Source organism: Urocitellus parryii, chromosome 7 (assembly GCF_045843805.1).
Source record: "Urocitellus parryii isolate mUroPar1 chromosome 7, mUroPar1.hap1, whole genome shotgun sequence".
NCBI classification, from domain to species: Eukaryota; Metazoa; Chordata; class Mammalia; order Rodentia; family Sciuridae; genus Urocitellus; species Urocitellus parryii.
The window spans coordinates 157,780,934-157,799,085 of NC_135537.1; the positions used below are offsets into that span (position 1 = coordinate 157,780,934).

The following is an 18,152-nucleotide window of genomic DNA, read 5'->3' on the forward strand; positions in this document are numbered from 1 at the left end:
ACTTATATTTGTTAAGTTTTGTTGTTGTTGTTATTTGTTTTTTTTAGAGGGGTACCAGGGATTGAACTCGGGGGCACTCAACCACTGAGCCACATCCCCAGCACTAGTTTGTATTTTATTTAGAGACAGGGTCTCATTGAGTTACTCAGTACTTCACTTTTGCTGAGGCTGGCTTTGAACTCGGGATCCTCCTGCCTCAGCCTCCCTAGCAGCTGGAATTACAGGCATGCACCACTGCACCTGGCATATATTTGTTAAGTTTTTATTAATTATTTTTTTAAGGTTTAGTATTTTTATATCTTATATTTCTGTTTTATTTTATTTGATTGATTGATTGATACTGAGAAACCTCAAGGATACTCTACCACTGAACTACATCCTCAACCCTTTTCATTCTTTATTTTGAAACAGGGTCTCACTAAGTTGCCCAGGCTGGCCTTGAACTTGCCATCCTACTGCTTTGGCCTCCCAAGTAACTGGGATTATAGGCATGTGCCATCATACTCAGTTATATTCCCCTTTAAAGCCACTGTTTTTGCCACTTCAGGTGAAGGGGAGATGGTATCAGAAAACTTATATTGAATGGGTTAGATTAAGAGAATTGAGTATGTATCACTTTATCACTCCTTTGTACATGTGTCAACCAAAATGATAGTTGCTAAATTGCCAGTAGGGTGGTAGATCAGGGAAATATTATACACTGCTTTTGAGTTTTATCAAAGCACTTTCTCAAAATCTCATGTATCTTTTTTTTTTTTTTTAGAGAGAATTTTTTTTAAAATATTTATTTCTTTTTAGTTATTGGCGGACACAACATCTTTGTTTGTACGTGGTGCTGAGGATCGAACCCGGGCCGCACGCATGCCAGGCGAGCACACTACCGCTTGAGCCACATCCCCAGCCCCTCTCATGTATCTTTTTGAGCTTAGAGATATGTTAGGTAGCTGATACTTGGGTACCTTTGTAACCGAACAGTACCTAGATATTGCTGGTTAATAACTCCATGTTATCAAAGAAATAGGGTCCTATTTTATTTCAGAGGCCCTTTATGAAATTTTCTGTTTATTCCTCACAACATCTTATGAACAATATTCTATTGCTATCCTTGTTTTATAGATTAGGAAACTGAGGTACAGAGCATTTTAGTCACCTGTTTGCTCATGGTCCCTCAACTAGTTAAGTGAAAGAGCCTAGAAAATAATCACATAATAAATATTTTGAATAAACTGAATCTAAAATTATATTGATAGAATAAGACAAAATACATTTATTTAGTTAAGGACCAGCACAAAGTCCTACATTTGATATCAGAAGAGCAACATGGGAAAGATATGTCTGAAGAGTGAGAATTACATGAAGGTTATCTATAAACTCAATATGAGGTAGTTAACATTTTAAACCTCATAGAAATAAAATGTACAGAAGAGTGCTTATGGTGATCCTGCTTTGCTTGACAAAATAACTTATGCAATGGGTATCAACACAGGAGAATTAAGATAAAGATCTGTAAACTGTGATAGGTACAAATGTCATTCAAAAGATGCTTTGTTGAGCCAGGTGCAGTGGTGCACACCTATAATTCCAGCAGCTTAGGAGGCTGAGGCAGCAGGATCCCAAGTTCAAAGCCACCCCAGCAGCAGAAGTGAGGTGCTAAGCAACTCAGTGGGACCCTGTCTCTAAATAAAATACAAAATAGGGCTGGGGATGTGGTACAGGGGTCGAATGTCCCTGAGTTCAGTCCCTGGTACCAAAAGAAAAACATGCTTGATGTTGAAAAGACAAGACAGAGCTTAACAAAGAAATTAGGACTGTATTGATTCTGTTTAACTGGGCAAAACTATAGACCGGGGCTGGGGATGTGGCTCAAGCTGTAGCGCGCTCCTCTGGCGTGCGTGCGGCCCGGGTTCGATCCTCAGCACCACATACAAATAAAATAAATATGTTGTGTCCACTGAAAACTAAAAAATAAATATTAAGAAAAAAAATTCTCTCTCTCTCTCTCTCTCCCTCTATCACTCTCTCTTAAAAAAAAAACAAAAACAAAAAAGCAAAACTATAGACCAATGAACGGTTACATACTAGTCATGTTGGCAATCAAAAAGTTTTAGATTTTGGAACATTTTGGATTTCAGATTTTCAGATTAAGAATGCTCATACTATATTCACAATTACTAAAGTATTAGTTGAATTGCCTTCATCTTCTACTCAGGAAAATACATCAAGATGCCCATCAGATATTATCCCCAAAACAACCTTAAATTCGTTTTCACATGTGCTCCATCTGTCTCTGTCTCTGTCTCTCTGTCTTTTTCTCTCTCTGTCTTTGGTGTTAGGGATTGTAAGGCAAGCACTTTACCATTGAGCTACACACTAGTTTTAAAGTTCATTCTAATTCTAAAAACATCATTATAAACAAGTTGTAACTAATTTTATCACATCATTGCTTTTGGGAAGCATTTACTTTATTTATTTTTTGGTACTGGAAATTGAACCCAGGGGCATTCTGCCACTGAGCTATATCCCTTGCTTTTTTTTTTTTTTTTTTTTTTTTCCTTCTTAATTTTGAGACAGAATCTCTCTTGCATTGCTGAGGCTGGACTCAAACTTGTAATCCCCTTGTTTCAGCCTCCCAGGTTGCTGGGGTTATAGGCATGCACCACCACACCCAGCTTGTTGACTTTAATTTTTTTGTAATACTGGGGGTTGAACCCAGGACCTCATGTATGGTAGGCAATTACTCTACCACTGAGCTACATCCCCAACCCCTTTTATTTTATTTTGAGACAGTCTCACTGAGTTTCCACAGTTGTCCTCGAACTTGCAATCCTGCTGCCTCAGCCTCCCAGATAGCTAAAATTATAGATGTGTGCCACCACATCCACCAGAAAACATGTTTTAAAGAGGCTCCAAGTACTGAGTGGCTGGTTGGATTAAATGACCTTTGAGATAGCTTTGAATTTTGCAGTGTATGGATAAGATAAAAGGTTTACTCAATACACACAATTTGAGTGCTTTATCAATCAGAGGTAATATGCATTATTAACTATAAATTTCTTCTTATCTTCAAGATGGACAGTGGGACTTATCAAACTATCATCTCTTAGACCTTGGACGGCCTCACCATTCCATACGATGTATGACTGTGGTACACGACAAAGTCTGGTGTGGCTACAGAAACAAAATCTATGTGGTTCAGCCAAAGGCCATGAAAATAGAGGCAAGTTTAAACCTGTTTTTTTGTACTTTGTGAATTTGTATTATCCAAAGACTAGAAGACTATTTTTTTTGTCAGTTTCTATAGAGATTGTTTTCCGAATCTATGTGTTTTAGGGACACATTAGTATTATTTTTGGATGTCTTAGTTTTCTGTGATATTTCAGCTCTTTTGCCTCTTTTGAGTATAAGGTTAGGAAATGGGTGGGGTTTTTTGTTTTGTTTTGTTGTTTTTTAATGAAGATTCACACATGAATGTTAAAGTATGCCTGTGTTTATATCCATAGATGTATGTGTGTTTTATTTGAATACTTGATGCATGATCGTTTAACTATGGAAGGATTGGTTGAGAGGATTCCCAAGTTTCCACACACCACTCCATGTAAATCCAGGCACATCCTCATGTATATCACAAACTGAGAAATAGCATTACAGTGAGAATTTGTTATAAAAACAAAAGGCTCTTATTATTGCTTTCCTAAAATGTTTTTGATACAATATATAAATTTATTATTAATAGTTTTTTTTTTAAAGGTATTTATAGCAGGAAAATTTTTTTAAGGTGAAATTTCTCCTCCCAGCCCCAAATCCCATTCCCTTTCTGGAAGTTCCAAAATGTTATTTATTTTTCATCTCTATTTTTTATACAACATTGTGGGTTCCTTTTTGCTTAATTATAAATAGGATATTGCTTCATGTATTATTCTATAGCGACACAAAATCCTGAGAGTCACAATCTTTCTGTTGAACACTGTCACACAGTACGGAGGTACCAGCATTATTTTCATAAAGTTACGTTGTCTATAGTGCTAAAGCTCAATGCCATGTGATTCTTTATTCTCCTTTTAATTTTTATTTTATTTGTTTATGTAAATGTGTATTTTGCATTCAAGATGAAAGAAATTGTGTATATGAGGGTAATCATATTAAGGTAACTAGGCTCCCCCTTTTTTTTTTAAATACCTTTATTTTATTTATTTATTTTTATGTGATGCTGAAGATGGAACCCAGGGCCTTGCATGTGCTAGGTGAGCACTCTACCACTGAGCCACAACCCCAGCCCCTAGGCTCCTCTTTTAATGAATAGTCTCCAAATTGTTGTCCAGATTAGCAGAGTTTTTAAACATGACCTTCTATGTAACAAAGTAACTATGACTGAACATCTCTCCTAGAAATCATTTGATGCACATCCCAGGAAGGAGAGCCAAGTGCGGCAGCTTGCATGGGTGGGTGACGGTGTGTGGGTCTCCATTCGTTTGGATTCTACACTTCGTCTCTATCATGCACACACTTACCAACATCTACAGGATGTGGACATTGAGCCTTATGTAAGCAAAATGTTAGGTAAGCTTCCATAGCATTTTCTCTTTGCCAATGAAAGAGAAGGTTTATTTATTTATTTGTGGTGCTGGGGATCAAATCCATGGCTCTGGGCATGATAGGCAAATGTTCTACTACTGAGCTACATCCTCAGCCTATTGATTGACTGACTGACTGATTGAGTGATTGCAGTGCTAGGGATTGACCCCAGAGCCTTGCACATGCTAGGGAAAGCACATTCCCAACCTGATTTATGTTTAAATGAGCTACATTCCCAACCCTGATTTATAAACATGATCTAAGTAGACCAGTGAATAAGTTTCCCAGGAATGGTGAATTCTTATTATTGAACGTATTCAGCAGATGTTCCAGTTGACCTTGTGGTTCTTGACCAAAACTTAAGAATGTCTTTGACTCCTCTCATGCTTTCTACCTCCAGTCCATCGCCAAGAACTCTGTCAAATCTAAATAGACCTTAAATCAGTTCTTTATCTCTACCATGTTCCCCACTTGATAACCATGTACCTCCTAACTGATCTCCCTGTTTCCACTGTCTTCTGCATAGAAACCAGCATGCAAAAATTGCCTTGGTACTCCTCCACTCTTCTCTTTAGGGGAGGTAACGTTTTATCCCATAAGCAGAAGACTTTACATGGTCTGGACCATTTTTCTTTCAGACTCTCTTTTGCTCACATTGACCCTCAGCTCAACAAGTGCTTTCCCATTTGGGGCCCTCACATATGCTGTAGCAAGTTCTTCTTGCTCTCTTTTTACTTAGCTTTCAGGTCATAGCCTGTGTCCTATTCAGAAAAGATCTTTTTTCTTCACAGGCTTATCATTGTGCTTATATGGGTATTACATGGTTATTGTTTACTATCTTTCTCCATAGACTGTAACCCCTGTGAAGGGCAGGAATCATCTCTGTCTTGTGCTCAGCTGTATTTTTAGCACCTAATCCAGTGCTGTATTTTTATTTGGAATATCATAAAGGACTATTTCATGAAGAAAGTTTGAACCAGATCAGTGGCTTTTAGCCTTTTAGATTATTGCCCTAGGAGAACATGACTCAACTGTGTTTCCTTGCCCTATAGTCAGGCATGTGGAAACATACACTCTAACTATAAAGGTGTACTTTGACTATAGGTTAAAGATTCCTAGCTTAGGCTGAATCAGAATTAAAAGTTCCTTTCTACACTGATTCTATGATCAGGCCCTCAAATTCTTATGAGTAGAATTTATGAGTGATTTATGGTATTTGTCTTCAGTGTATTATCTATTTAATCATTTTGATAACCATATATCTTCTTCAGTGACTTACAAGTTTACGTATTCATATTGCTTTCCATATCCTAAAGTAGTCAAGGATCCTTGGGTTTTATTTCAATTCTTCATGGGAGTTGCATTTTAATGTATTTAAATTAGTTTCTTTTGAAAATAAGTTATACAATTACATAAAATTATTATAATTATAAAATTCTTTTAAAATTAAAAAAAAATTCTTTCTCCCTAAATTATTTGTAGATGATATCCTAATATATCTAAACTACTTTAGAATCTAAATTTATAAACAAAGGAAAAAGTGTAAATTTTGTTAGCAAAGATTGTTTTTATCCACACAAATTTAAAGCAAATCAAAATTTTTCAGCTTGTAAAACCGAAGGACATTTGATTTCCCAAACTAGTAAACTGTTTTTTTGTTGGGGTTTTGTTGCTCCCTAATTAAATTCTGTATCATATTTCCTGATATATCTTATTTCCTGCGTACCTTCCTTGTGGATGATAATATAATGCCAGGTACTTTTAGAATTTGCTTTTTCCATTAACCCTGACTTGTCAGATTGGTGATAAGGCTAATAAGAGCTTGCTTTGATGTGCACCTTCAGCAAACATTCATCTACCTCTGGTCACATTTTTTTTTCCCTCTGTTGTATTAATCCACCTATTCTAAGGGATTTGAAATCTAAAACTTGGTCTGCTTTGGTTTCTCAGTAAAATGTATTCCTTTCCACCTCCCTTACAGGTACTGGAAAATTGGGCTTCTCTTTTGTGAGGATTACAGCTCTTATGGTGTCTTGCAATCGTTTGTGGGTGGGGACAGGAAATGGTGTCATTATCTCCATCCCATTGACAGAAAGTAAGTATATTTTTAGATAACTGTCACAGGACAAATAGGAGAATTGTAGAAAATAATCATGTCCAGAACACACAGATAGAGGGATTGTTTAGATATTGTCAAATAAGTAGTAACTCAGAAAATCAAGCTGATGTTTCACTCTTTGTATGAAATGTATAAACTCTAGAGAGAGAAGAGCAGGACCAGTTTCAGAATTAAGTTTTTCATTGTAAGAAGCTCTTTTTCTCATTTCAGGAATCACAGCCCTATTTTGTTTTTGAAATAAAAGTTTAAGTCCAATTTTCTTCAGTTTTAGTATACCAGTATCCATGAACACTGCCTATTGTTTGTCATAGTTTTCTATCTCCTAGGCCAGTAAATAGTCCAGCATGTCCCATTTCTTGTATTTGAGGCTTAAAAAAAGTTGTGGAAGAAGTTCCTCAAGAGGTCAGCAAGCCTTTCTTTGTACCAAAAAAAAAAAAAAAAAAAAAAAAAATTCTGCTTGAAAATAATTTGATTTATTATTTTTGTGAGCAAAGTGTGCCTTGTGTATTTCTCATGTAATGTTCCATTACATCAGTCATGCATTAAGTGTTTTTGTGTTGCAGAATTCATGAGCAGGGAATGGTTTGGGGAAAAAAATACCATAAGATAAGTTAATAAATACAGACCTCAGAGTTACAGTCACCCTACCCTTTCTAAGGGAAAGGGGAGGAAAGAGGACTAGAAGGAGAATTTGGAGCCTTGAAAGAACTCACGTTCTTGATCCCAAGTGTATCTTCTTCAGTGACTTACAAGTCTACGTATTCATATTGCTTTTCATATCCTAAATAGTCCAGGATCCTTGTTTCATTCCAATTCTTCATGGGAGTTACATTTTAATATATTTAAATTAGTTTCTTTTGAAAATACACAGAAGAGAAGAAAAAATAAAGGGGAAATTTTAGCAGTTTAGGAAATATTTCACATCAAGCTCTTAGATTTTTTATTTGGATATACAAAAGTGGCTTTATGATTAAAGAAATCAAAATCATAGTAAATCAAATTGTGTTTTTTGAGCAGAGTTGTTCTGTAGAGGCATTGGTGAGAACTTTGTTACTTGGTATTATGCCAAGTTGGATATTATTAATTTTGTTGGGGACCAGATAGAAGATGCTCAGAGTGATGGCTCACAGTAATGCCTCTCCTCCCTGTCATGCGCCTCTCCATGTCCCCTTTCCTCCTTTCTCACTTTAGCCGTAATCCTCCACCAGGGACGTTTACTGGGGCTGAGGGGTAAGTGCAGATCCTGAACCAAACTCTTCTTTCTGGCTTCTCAGCCACTGTGAGGCTGTTCCCTCTTCTCTAGAAACCCTTTTGAATGTTCTTCAATGTCACCCACTCGCAGTCACTGCCTTGCAGCAGACTTTTTTTTTTTAACGTTTGTTACATGGCCACCAACTGCTCAGCAGCTTAGTGTATTTATCATCTTTTGTTGCAGCTGAACTTTCTTTCAGACTTTGTTTTTCCTTCCAATAAAAACATGAAACATGTCTTAAAACTATTATTAATCTACATTGTTTACTCTTGTTACCAACCATGTTTCTTTCATTCATTTACTGGTGGAATGGGGATGTTTTGTGAGTCTGGTTGTTCTGTAGTAACCCAGCAAACCATTAGTATGATGTAAGTGAAGCTACTCTATGGTTGTGGCTGGATTCTATTAAACAGCATTTCCCATCCCTCTCAAGGGACATACTCTTACGGGGGGGGGGGGGGAATAAGAAGAAAAACTATTAAACTACATAGTAGTTAGATTCCTTTAATGAGGACTTAAAAAAAAAAAAACAGATACACCTAAGAATCAAATCCATTTTCTTTGGATAATTAAACTGATTTTTTAAAAAATCAATTGATGTGTTTAAAACATAAGTTTAGTTGCTAGACTGGCAAAATCCCCTACTCCATTTACTGAGGTACTTAAAAATAACTAGCATGCTATGTATCTCTTTTTTCCAGCTTTGCCTTGAATTGGCGTTGCTGCCCTTGTTTTACCTCAACTGGCTGTAGCTTTTAGATAATATCATAAGGATTAACCAGTAACCTCTTGCATTATTACTGTCTCCTAGGAAAAAATAGTTGGCATTTGATTTTTTTTTTTTAATTGCAGCAAATAAAACCTCAGGAGCAACAGGAAATCGTCCTGGCAGTGTAATCCGTGTATATGGTGATGAAAACAGCGATAAAGTGACTCCAGGAACATTTATACCCTATTGTTCAATGGCACATGCACAGCTTTGCTTCCATGGACACCGGGATGCTGTGAAATTCTTTGTGGCAGTCCCAGGTAAGTTAGATTATTCCATTGAGATGTTGCTTTTAGGTCTCTTGGTTCCACCACCTAGTCTAAAGCTAAGTACTAGAATTACAGGCAATTTCAATATAACACATGAAAGAAGTTCTATGATGGAGTATGATAAAAGTACTATAGAGTACTTGAATGAAGTTATTTTGCAATCTCTCCCCACCCCCTAAAACCAAATTCCTTGGTTTTTATTTAAGATACTTGCTTACTTTTGAAAAGCAGGGGTAATCTGCCAAAGATAGTCTTGACTTATGAAGGAGATCACTAGCCTCTTGTCATCCAGACCACATGCAAGAAGAAATGGGGAATGTGCTCTGGCACCTTTAGCAGTGTTGTATTAAGGATGAGCTAGTTGCCTGGGAATGCGTGTTCTCTTTCTCCGTCACTCACCTTGAGCAAGTCACTTAAACCTCTGATAGTTTCCTTGTCTCCTGAATGGATGCCTACCCACTTCCTTTTTTTGTGAAAATTCCATTTGAATTTGTAAAGCACAATTCAGACAACATGGTAGTAGTGATATTCAGGGGGGAAAAAAAGTTCTGTCCATTTTTAAGTACCTCAGAATACTAAAAATGATGTTACTCACCCATGTTTTTAACTTTTTTTCTCCTAAAAGGGAAGTTTAGGAGTTAGATATAATTCAAATTTGAGCCAGGATGCAGTGGCACGGGTTTGTAATCTTAGAAACGTGGAAAGGATTGCATACTCAAAGCCAACCTCAGCAATTTAGTGATGTCCTATCTTAAAATTAAAAGTTAAAAGGTATGGGGATATAATTCAGGGTAAAGCACTCTGGTTTCAATTCCCTATACCAAAAAAAGTTCAAATCTGACTTTGCCTAACGTAGAAATGATAGTGTTTTTGTGTTTTTGTCACTGTTCTCCAGAGAAAGAAAACCAACATGTGTGGAGAGTTGGGGGTATGTGGAGAGTTTTTAAGGAAATGGCTCATGTGGCTGGCAGATTTGAAATCTGTAGGGCAGGCCAGCAGGCTAGAGACCCAGAGAGGAGTTGATGTTGCATCTAAATCTGAAACCAGTCAGGGGCCCTCAGTATTTTTCTTTTAAGTCTTTCACTGATTAGGTGAGACCACCTACATAATGAAGGGCCTTACTTTAAACATTAAGCATATCTTTAAAATACTGTCACAGCAATATCTGGTGTTTGACCAGGTATCTGGACTCAGTGATCTAGCCAAGATGACGCATAAAATTAACATGTCCCAAGGATGTTCCAAAGACTAAATGATTAAATGTACACAAGACAAGAGCTGGCATATGGTAGTACAACCAGTTGTTCAATTATTCTTCACATGATAATGAACCTCCTGAAACCTCATTTGTACATTTACGAGTTCAAAGCTAGCCTCAGTCATTTTCTTAGGATAAATTCCTAGAATGAACATTGTGATAATGGTGTTTTAGATTTTTCTGTGTTTTTGCGGTACTTGATACCTGGGGCCTGGCACATACTAGACAAGCACTACCACTGAAATATATAATATATATATATAATTTTATTTTGAGACAGAGTTTTGCTAAGTTGTCCAGTCTGGCCTCAGACTTGGGATCCTCCTGCCTCAACCTCCCAAGTGGCTGTGATCATAGGCATGTACAGAATGTATATGCGTGTATAGGCAACTAACAGAATTTTCTCTTTTTTTTTCTTTTTTTATTAGAAAATATAAAAGTCTATGTTTTTGCATAAAAATCAAGTTTATTTACTTAATCATAATATTTGCATGTCTAAATAAATGTGTTTGGTTTTATTCATTCTCCAGTTGATGAGCTGCTAGGTTTCTGTTCCCATTTAAAAACAATACCATTGGGGCTGAGGATGTGGCTCAAGCGGTAGCGCGCTTGCCTGGCATGCGTGCGGCCCGGGTTCGATCCTCAGCACCACATACCAACAAAGATGTTGTGTCCGCCGAGAACTAAAAAATAAATATTAAAAAAAAAATTCTCTCTCTCTCTCTCTCTCTCTCTCTCTCTCTCTCTCTCTCTCTCTCTCTCCTCTCACTCTAAAAAAAAAAAAAAAAATACCATTGTGGGAGCGGTGACACACACCTGTAATCCCAGCAGCTGGGGAGGCTGAGACAGGAGGATTGTGAGTTCAAAGCCAGCCTCAGCAACAGCGAGGCGCTAAGCAACTCAGTGATATCCTGTCTCTAAATAAAATACAAAATTGGTCAAGTGGTCCCGAGTTCAATCCCTGGTACCCCCAACCCCCCAAAAAATACAAACCAAAATCATAATACCATTAAAAGGTAAATAAATACTGCCAGGCATTGTGGCACACTTCTATAATCCCAGCAACTTGTGAGGCTGAGGCAGGAGAATCACAAGTTCAAGATCAGTCTCGGCAATTTAGCAAGAGGCCCTAAGCAACTTAGTGAAACCCTGTCTCAAAATAAAAAATAGAAAGGTCTGTGACAAAGTGCCCCCTGGGTTCAATCCAAAAAAAAAAAAAAAAAAAAAAGTACCAAAAAAAAAAAAAAGACATTTAAAAAAAATGATGGTCCTTCTTATGCATATGTATAAGACTTTTCTATTGGGTATAAATTTAAAAGTAGAATTGGCAACGTTTGTGTGTATGTGTGTGTGTGTGTGTACATATACGTGTACATGTGAAGCCAGTTGGCCCTAAAAATTAAAGAATTTTGGTTATCCTTATCATACCATTGTTTTGTTTTTGTTTATTTTTTGATGTGGTACTGAGGATCAAACCTAGTGCCTCACATGTACGGCACTACAACCACAGCCCCAACCATCGTGTTTATCCTTGTCATACCTTCATGTCCTTGCTTCTGAAGCAGAACTAACTAGTCTACTAATATAAGTTATTTCTAATAAGCTTGATTTCTTCTAGAAAATGCTTAAATCAGATCTTAATGAAGCCCTGTAGGGATACATCATACTGTCCTATCCACTTTCTTTTTTGGGGGGTGGTTAATGGGGATTGAACTCTGGGGCACTTGACCACCACTGAGCCACATATCCCGCCCTATTTTGTATTTTATTTAGAGACAGGGTCTCACTGAGTTGTTCAGCGCTTTGCTGTTGCTGAGGCTGGCTTTGAACTTGCGATCCTCCTATCTCAGCCTCTTGAGCTGCTGGAATTACAAACATGTGCCACTGCGCCTGGCTTGTCCTATACACTTTTTTAAGATAAATTAATTTTTTAATTTAGAGTATATCATGTCATATAACAATGTCCTGCTAGCTTCTGGAGTCATGGTCTGGGTAGTTTGACCAAAAGACAGCAGGTTCTGGCAAGAAAAAAAGTATGTAGTCAAAGCTTTCTAAAAGGGATGCCTTGGAGACTATTCATTTATTCACAGTGTGAATAACATTTAAAGGTTTTTATCATTTCATGATCATGGGTTTTACTGTAGAACTAAAGCTTTAGAACAAATGGAGCAATTAGCAATTTTATCTATATACTCTAAACTAAAAATAAGATATACTTAACTATGAAAGGAAGGCCATGGATTTGAAATAAATTTAAATATTAATTTAAATATGCAAATCAGTAAGGCTTCAGTTGAAGATTATTCTGTCTCATAAACAAATGCAAACATTTCCTTTCAGGAGAAAGACCTTTCTACTGTCCCTCAAACCAGAAGGTAGAGATTGTAATAATTTGAAAACAGGCAGCTAAGACCCGCCTTGCTATACATATCCTACACTGATTTTGGATCTATTTCCGCTTCAGATTGAAAGATTGAATGGCTGGGGTTGTGGCTTATTGGCAGAGTGCTTGCCTAGCATGTGTGAGGCACTGGGTTCCATGCTCAATACCACATAAAAATAAACAAATAAAGACATTCTGTCCATCTATAACTACAAAAAAAATTTTTTTAAAGATTTTCAGATTGAGATCTTATGACTTTCTAATCATTGTTTTCTGATCATGCAGAACTTTATAGCATCCCCAGTACTTTGTACTGAGCATGTATTTGCCAGTTTATTTAACTCTGAAAAAATTCAGAGAGAAAGAATAAAATACTATGCCCTGTCCTCGTCTGTGATATAAGTAATATGTACTTCTGCTCCTGTGTAAAATAGGTCAAGTCATTAGCCCACAAAGTGGCAATAGTGGCACAGATTTAACAGGTGATAAAGCAGGACCATCTACACTGGAATCCAGCAGCCAGACACCCTTGAAGTCTATGCTTGTCATCAGTGGAGGAGAGGGCTACATTGACTTCCGGATGGGTAAGTCTTTGGTTCTGGGGGCTCAGTTTCCACAGTGTTCTGCAATGTGGACTTTCAGCCATAGTAAATAGAAACCACTCTGATAATGATTTCTAAGATATTCTCTTTAAATTCTTCGCTTGAAGAAGGATTGTATATTTCTTTTTTGCCTTCTTTCTGCCTCTGTGTATGTATGTATATGTACATACACACACATTTCTTTTCATACCCAAGTGTATTTGTTCGAAGGAATATGAGAAATAGCAAGAAGTGGTCATTAAGTTTCATGTGAAGACCTGGAATCTAAAGACCCAGGGCAAATCATTCTACTACAGTTTTCTCACCTGCAAAATGAAGAAAATAAAAATACTTATAAAGCAGCACTCATATCAAAAGTGATTTCACCTGTTGTTTTCTTTTTGTATATTAATTGAGCATCTACTATGTCAGACTTAACTTTGAGATGTGGAAACAAGTCAGATAAAGCCTCCTTCTAATAGCTTATAGAACAATACAGGCTGAGGACATGTCAGTATTAATATGTTATAAATGCTCTGGTAAAGAGTAGTCAGTTCTTCCCATGGGTGGGGAGAGAAGGAAGTCAAGAAATGGTGCTTGAAGTGACTCATCACTGAATAGTGTTAGTCTAAAGGATCAGGTTGGAAATGGACTGGGGAAGGCTGAAGATTGGCATTCTGAGGTAAGAGAATGTCTTGACCAAAATTTAGAGAGGCAAAACCATTTTAGCTGAAGAAAAAACATTTTTAAATGACAGGAACATGGAGTAGAAAAGAAGTGTGAATTTCTAGTCTAAAAAGTGAGGGAGGAACTGGATTATGAGAGGCCTTTATTTACCAGATTTTCACTTTATCTTTCAAGAAAAGGAGTATTGCTAGAGGCCTTTAAATAGAGGTGCAATGTGATTAGATCTGTGTGGAACGTGGATTGAAAGTTCAAGACTAAAGAGAAGTGCAGGATTGGGGCTGTAGCTCATTGGTAGAGCACTTGCCTTGCACATGTAAGGATACTGGGTTTGATCCTCAGCATCACATAGAGATGAGTAAAGATATTGTGTCCATTTACAACTAAAAAAAAAATTTTTTTTAAAGAGAGGGAAGCAAGTTAGAAAAAAAATGAATACCTGAGTGAGGTAGGGACAGTGGGAATACAGAAGCAGCATGATGAAGAATTGTTACCTAGTGGGATGTGGCAAAAGAGAATGATCCATTCACTCAGAACTCCAAACAGAGGCAGCAAATCCAGAGGAAAAGAGTAGTGCTTAGTAAACTGTAAAGCAACATGCCAATGTGAATTTACCAGCTATAAATAGACTAACCTAAAAATCTCAGTGATTTGAAAAGCTTCCAAACATAAAGTATTGAATGATTTTTAAAGAATATAAAAATATAAATCAGTGATAGATTATTATTTTAGATAAGAATTCTGTAAAAATTTAAGGTCATTTAAATTACAGCGTGCCATATGCAACTAGTGTAAAATCTAATGCAAGAGATTTTACAGAATATCTAATACGAGAGGCTTCTAGACATAATTTTAAGGAAGAAGAAGTAATGCTTAGAAATTGATTTGATCCTGTTAATATCACCAGGAATGGATTAGTTTCAAAATGTTTTAAATAATTAGTAGTGCAGCATTTCTTTATAGAAAGTAATTATAAGGACTCCACTTGGCAGGGATAATCTCTATAGATTTTTCTTGGAATACAGCAGGCACTTGGAACCATACGATGAATATGGTAGAGCCTGACAAGGTGGCACACTCCTGTAATCCCGATGACTCACAAGTCAAGGCAAGCCTCAGCAATTTAGCAAAGGCCCTAAGTAACTCAGTGAGACACTGTTTTAAAATAAAAATTAAAGATAACTGGGGATGTAGCTCAGTGGTAAATGCTCCCCAGAGTTCAATCCACAGTACAAAAAAAAAAAGAATATGTTAGTAAAATCTCTGTAGTTTTTCTATCTGTGGTTTTTCTATTTCCACTAAATTCCTTCCATTGTAGCTCCTGAAACTAGCATAAAAATTGCTTAACTAGATTTGGCAATATCTCTAGTAATCCAGCCTGAAAAATAAACTTGTCTTTAAGTATAAATTAATTGTGTTTTTTGTTGTTGTTGTCGTCGTTTTTTTTTTTTTTACCAGGTATTGGAACTCAGGGGCACTCGACACTGAGCCACATCCTCCTCTTTTTGGTGTTTTGTTTAGAGACAGGATCTCACTGAGTTGCTTAGGGCCTCGATAAATTGCTGAGGCTGGCTTTGAACTCATAATCCCCCTGCCTCAGCCTCCTGAGTTGCTGGGTTTATAGGCACGCACCACTGTGCCCTGTTATAAAATTAAATTTGGGGGGATTGAGGGGAGCCAAGATTTAAACTCAGGGACATCAACCACTGAGCCACATCCCCAGCTCTATTTTGTATTTTATTTAGAGACAGAGTCTCACTAAGTTGCTTAGGGCCTCACTGTTGCTGAGGCTGGCTTTGAATTCGAAATCCTCCTGTCTCATCCTCTGAAGATGCTGGGATTACAGGCTGTGCCACACACCTGGCTTATAAATTAATTTTGTAGTGAATTAAAAAAAATTGGAAGGAAGGGCTATGACCCCCATTCGAAGTCATCATTGGGGAAGCCAGGCTGTCGTAGAAGTGGAGTGGGGAGGGATGTGGATCTCTCGCCATCCCTGAGACCCTCAGTTGTGGCAAGCCAAGTCTGGAAGGTAATATTTAGAAAATGACCAAACAAACACCTCCTGGTGCAGATCCTAAGCAATTAATTGGAAAGGACTGGAACAGTACGGGAAATTGGGTCACAAGCTGTTTAGTCACTCTCACCTTGCAAACTAGGATTTGGAGTGGATCAGTTACGAGATGTCAATCTAGAAACATACTGGCAATCAGATGGGTCCCAGCTTCATTTAGTGAACATCCAGTTCAGCAACTTGAATTGGTAGAACCAAGTGGCTGGATTCATGTTCCCTTAACTGATAATCATAAAAAGCCAACTCGAACATTCATGATACAGATTGCTGTTCTAGCCAGTCACCAAAATGGGAGAGATACCCACATGAACAAATTAAAATATACACACCAGTAGAAGAGAGCTCTTTTGGTAAATTTCCTAGATATATAACTGTCTATTTCATGATGTTTGGATCAATAAGGTGACTTTAAATAGGAGCAAAACTGATGAATCCTTTGTTTTCTTCTGTTATTACATTTTATGTTGGATATCTTTATTGAAAAATGCATCAGTTATTTTACAATTTTATATACACTTAAAAGTATTTTAACTTTGATAAATAAATTTTGGGTCATATTGAAAAAAATGAAATTGAGGCTGGGGATGTGGCTCAAGCTGTAGCACGCTCGCCTGGCATGCATGCGGCCTGGGTTCGATCCTCAGCACCACATACGAACAAAGATGTTGTGTCCACCGAAACTAAAAAAATAAATATTAAAAAAGAAAAAAAATGAAATTGATTTTTTTGTTGTTGTTCTGTTTCCTTTTTTATTTCCTGCAATATTTTAACAATGACAAACAGATCTCCATAGGTTCTTTATTTTTTTTAATGTTGTATCTTGAATTGTAGTATGTAGAGACTGTTGGAAACAGGATAAAATAGAATCTTCAAAACAACTCAGAAAACAAGTACCAACAACTTTTTGTCTCAACAGCTATTAAGAGCCAAGCCTGATTTTTTTTTCACATTCTAAAATCACGTTGATTTTTTTAGTTCAGAAAATGAATTTTATCTCTGTGATTTGGCATTCTTGTGGGACAAGGGCAGAAATTAGTGGGGTGGATAAGGGAGGGAGTGGCCTGCAAAGAAAGATGCAAATAATCAAGATTGTTTCTCTATTTCTATTTTCTATTCTATATTTTCTTTTGTGTAGCTGAAATTCAGGTGGTCACATTAGAAAATTTTAGAACATCAGTAGAATATCTTGTTCTTTGGTATGCATATTTTTAGGATTTTGCTGAAGAATTCATCCCACCAGACAAGTTGTCACTAGGTTGTGTCAGAATAACCCTGCTCTGTACAAAAGTTAACTAATGTGAGCTTATGGAGAGGAGTGAGTGCGCCCACTACCTCATTCACCACATTCACTTAGCTACCTTGCAGAGGACCTGTGGCCTCCCTACTGCCCCAACCTTTTTGTTTCTCAATCTTTACCATATGCTGTTAATTCATCACCTGTCCTAAACCTGAAAATCATGGGAAGAAAAGCCTAGTATAGCAGGTGATGAATTTGCTGTCTTTCAAGGAGACTTTTAATTTCTACATGCTTGTATCGGTTATCTTCAGTTGAAGAACTTTTCTTCTGTCACTTGATTTAATAAGCTGTTTGGATTTGGGATTTAGTAGTTTGTGTGCTGTGTCTCTTTGTGCACACTTATAGCATTATTTAATCTCAATTCTTTTACTTTGTTGTTATTGGTACTGGGGATTGAACTCAGGGGCACTTGACCACTGAGCCATGTCCCCAGCCCTATTTTGTGTTTATTTCATTTAGAGACAGGGTCTCACTGAGTTGCTTAGCACATCACTTTGAGGCTGGCTCAGCCTTCTGAGGATCAAACTTAGGGCAAACACTCTTCTGGTGAACTGTATCTCCAGCCCCAGCTGTCCATTTTGGATGAACACAGATTTGGACACCTTTGTTGTCTTAGCTTCCCTTTTCTGTTAACATCAGTGTGCAGATGTATTGCAATGTCTTACCAACATACTATGGTGAACTCGTATAGGGGAAAATGAATAAACCTTTTCAAAGCTCTGTAATGACTTGCATGAGTGGGTGAAGATTCTGACTTATGGTATTTCTTTTTCTGTTTTTCTGCAGTGGAAGTCAGACAAGTTTTGTGCATCTATGCATAGACTAACCATGAGCATTATGTAATTCACATAGTTCTATATTTCCCATGTTAATCTAACTTGAGTCTCCTTATCA

At 37.1% G+C, this 18,152-nt stretch overlaps 1 protein-coding gene, 1 long non-coding RNA gene and 1 pseudogene across 9 annotated transcripts in view; 2 read left to right on the top strand and 1 right to left on the bottom strand.

Annotated features, from left to right (window-relative positions):
• Positions 1-18,152, top strand: part of Spag9 (sperm associated antigen 9) — a 133,731-nt gene that overhangs the window by 112,598 nt on the left and 2,981 nt on the right. For 4 of the 8 annotated variants that reach the window (XM_026386873.2, XM_026386874.2, XM_026386876.2 and 1 more), the window contains 6 exons: positions 3,069-3,217; positions 4,386-4,557; positions 6,554-6,667; positions 7,883-7,921; positions 8,796-8,972; positions 13,057-13,206. In XM_026386873.2, coding sequence (XP_026242658.2) covers positions 3,069-3,217; positions 4,386-4,557; positions 6,554-6,667; positions 7,883-7,921; positions 8,796-8,972; positions 13,057-13,206 — 801 coding nt within the window. The remainder of the gene's footprint in view (positions 1-3,068; positions 3,218-4,385; positions 4,558-6,553; positions 6,668-7,882; positions 7,922-8,795; positions 8,973-13,056; positions 13,207-18,152) is intronic. The other 4 variants (XM_026386875.2, XM_026386877.2, XM_026386879.2 and 1 more) reach the window with 1 other exon arrangement.
• Positions 1-18,152, bottom strand: part of LOC113181378 (uncharacterized) — a 48,515-nt gene that overhangs the window by 10,359 nt on the left and 20,004 nt on the right. The window lies entirely within an intron of this gene.
• On the top strand, positions 13,851-16,367 carry LOC113181554 (anaphase-promoting complex subunit 10 pseudogene; annotated as a pseudogene).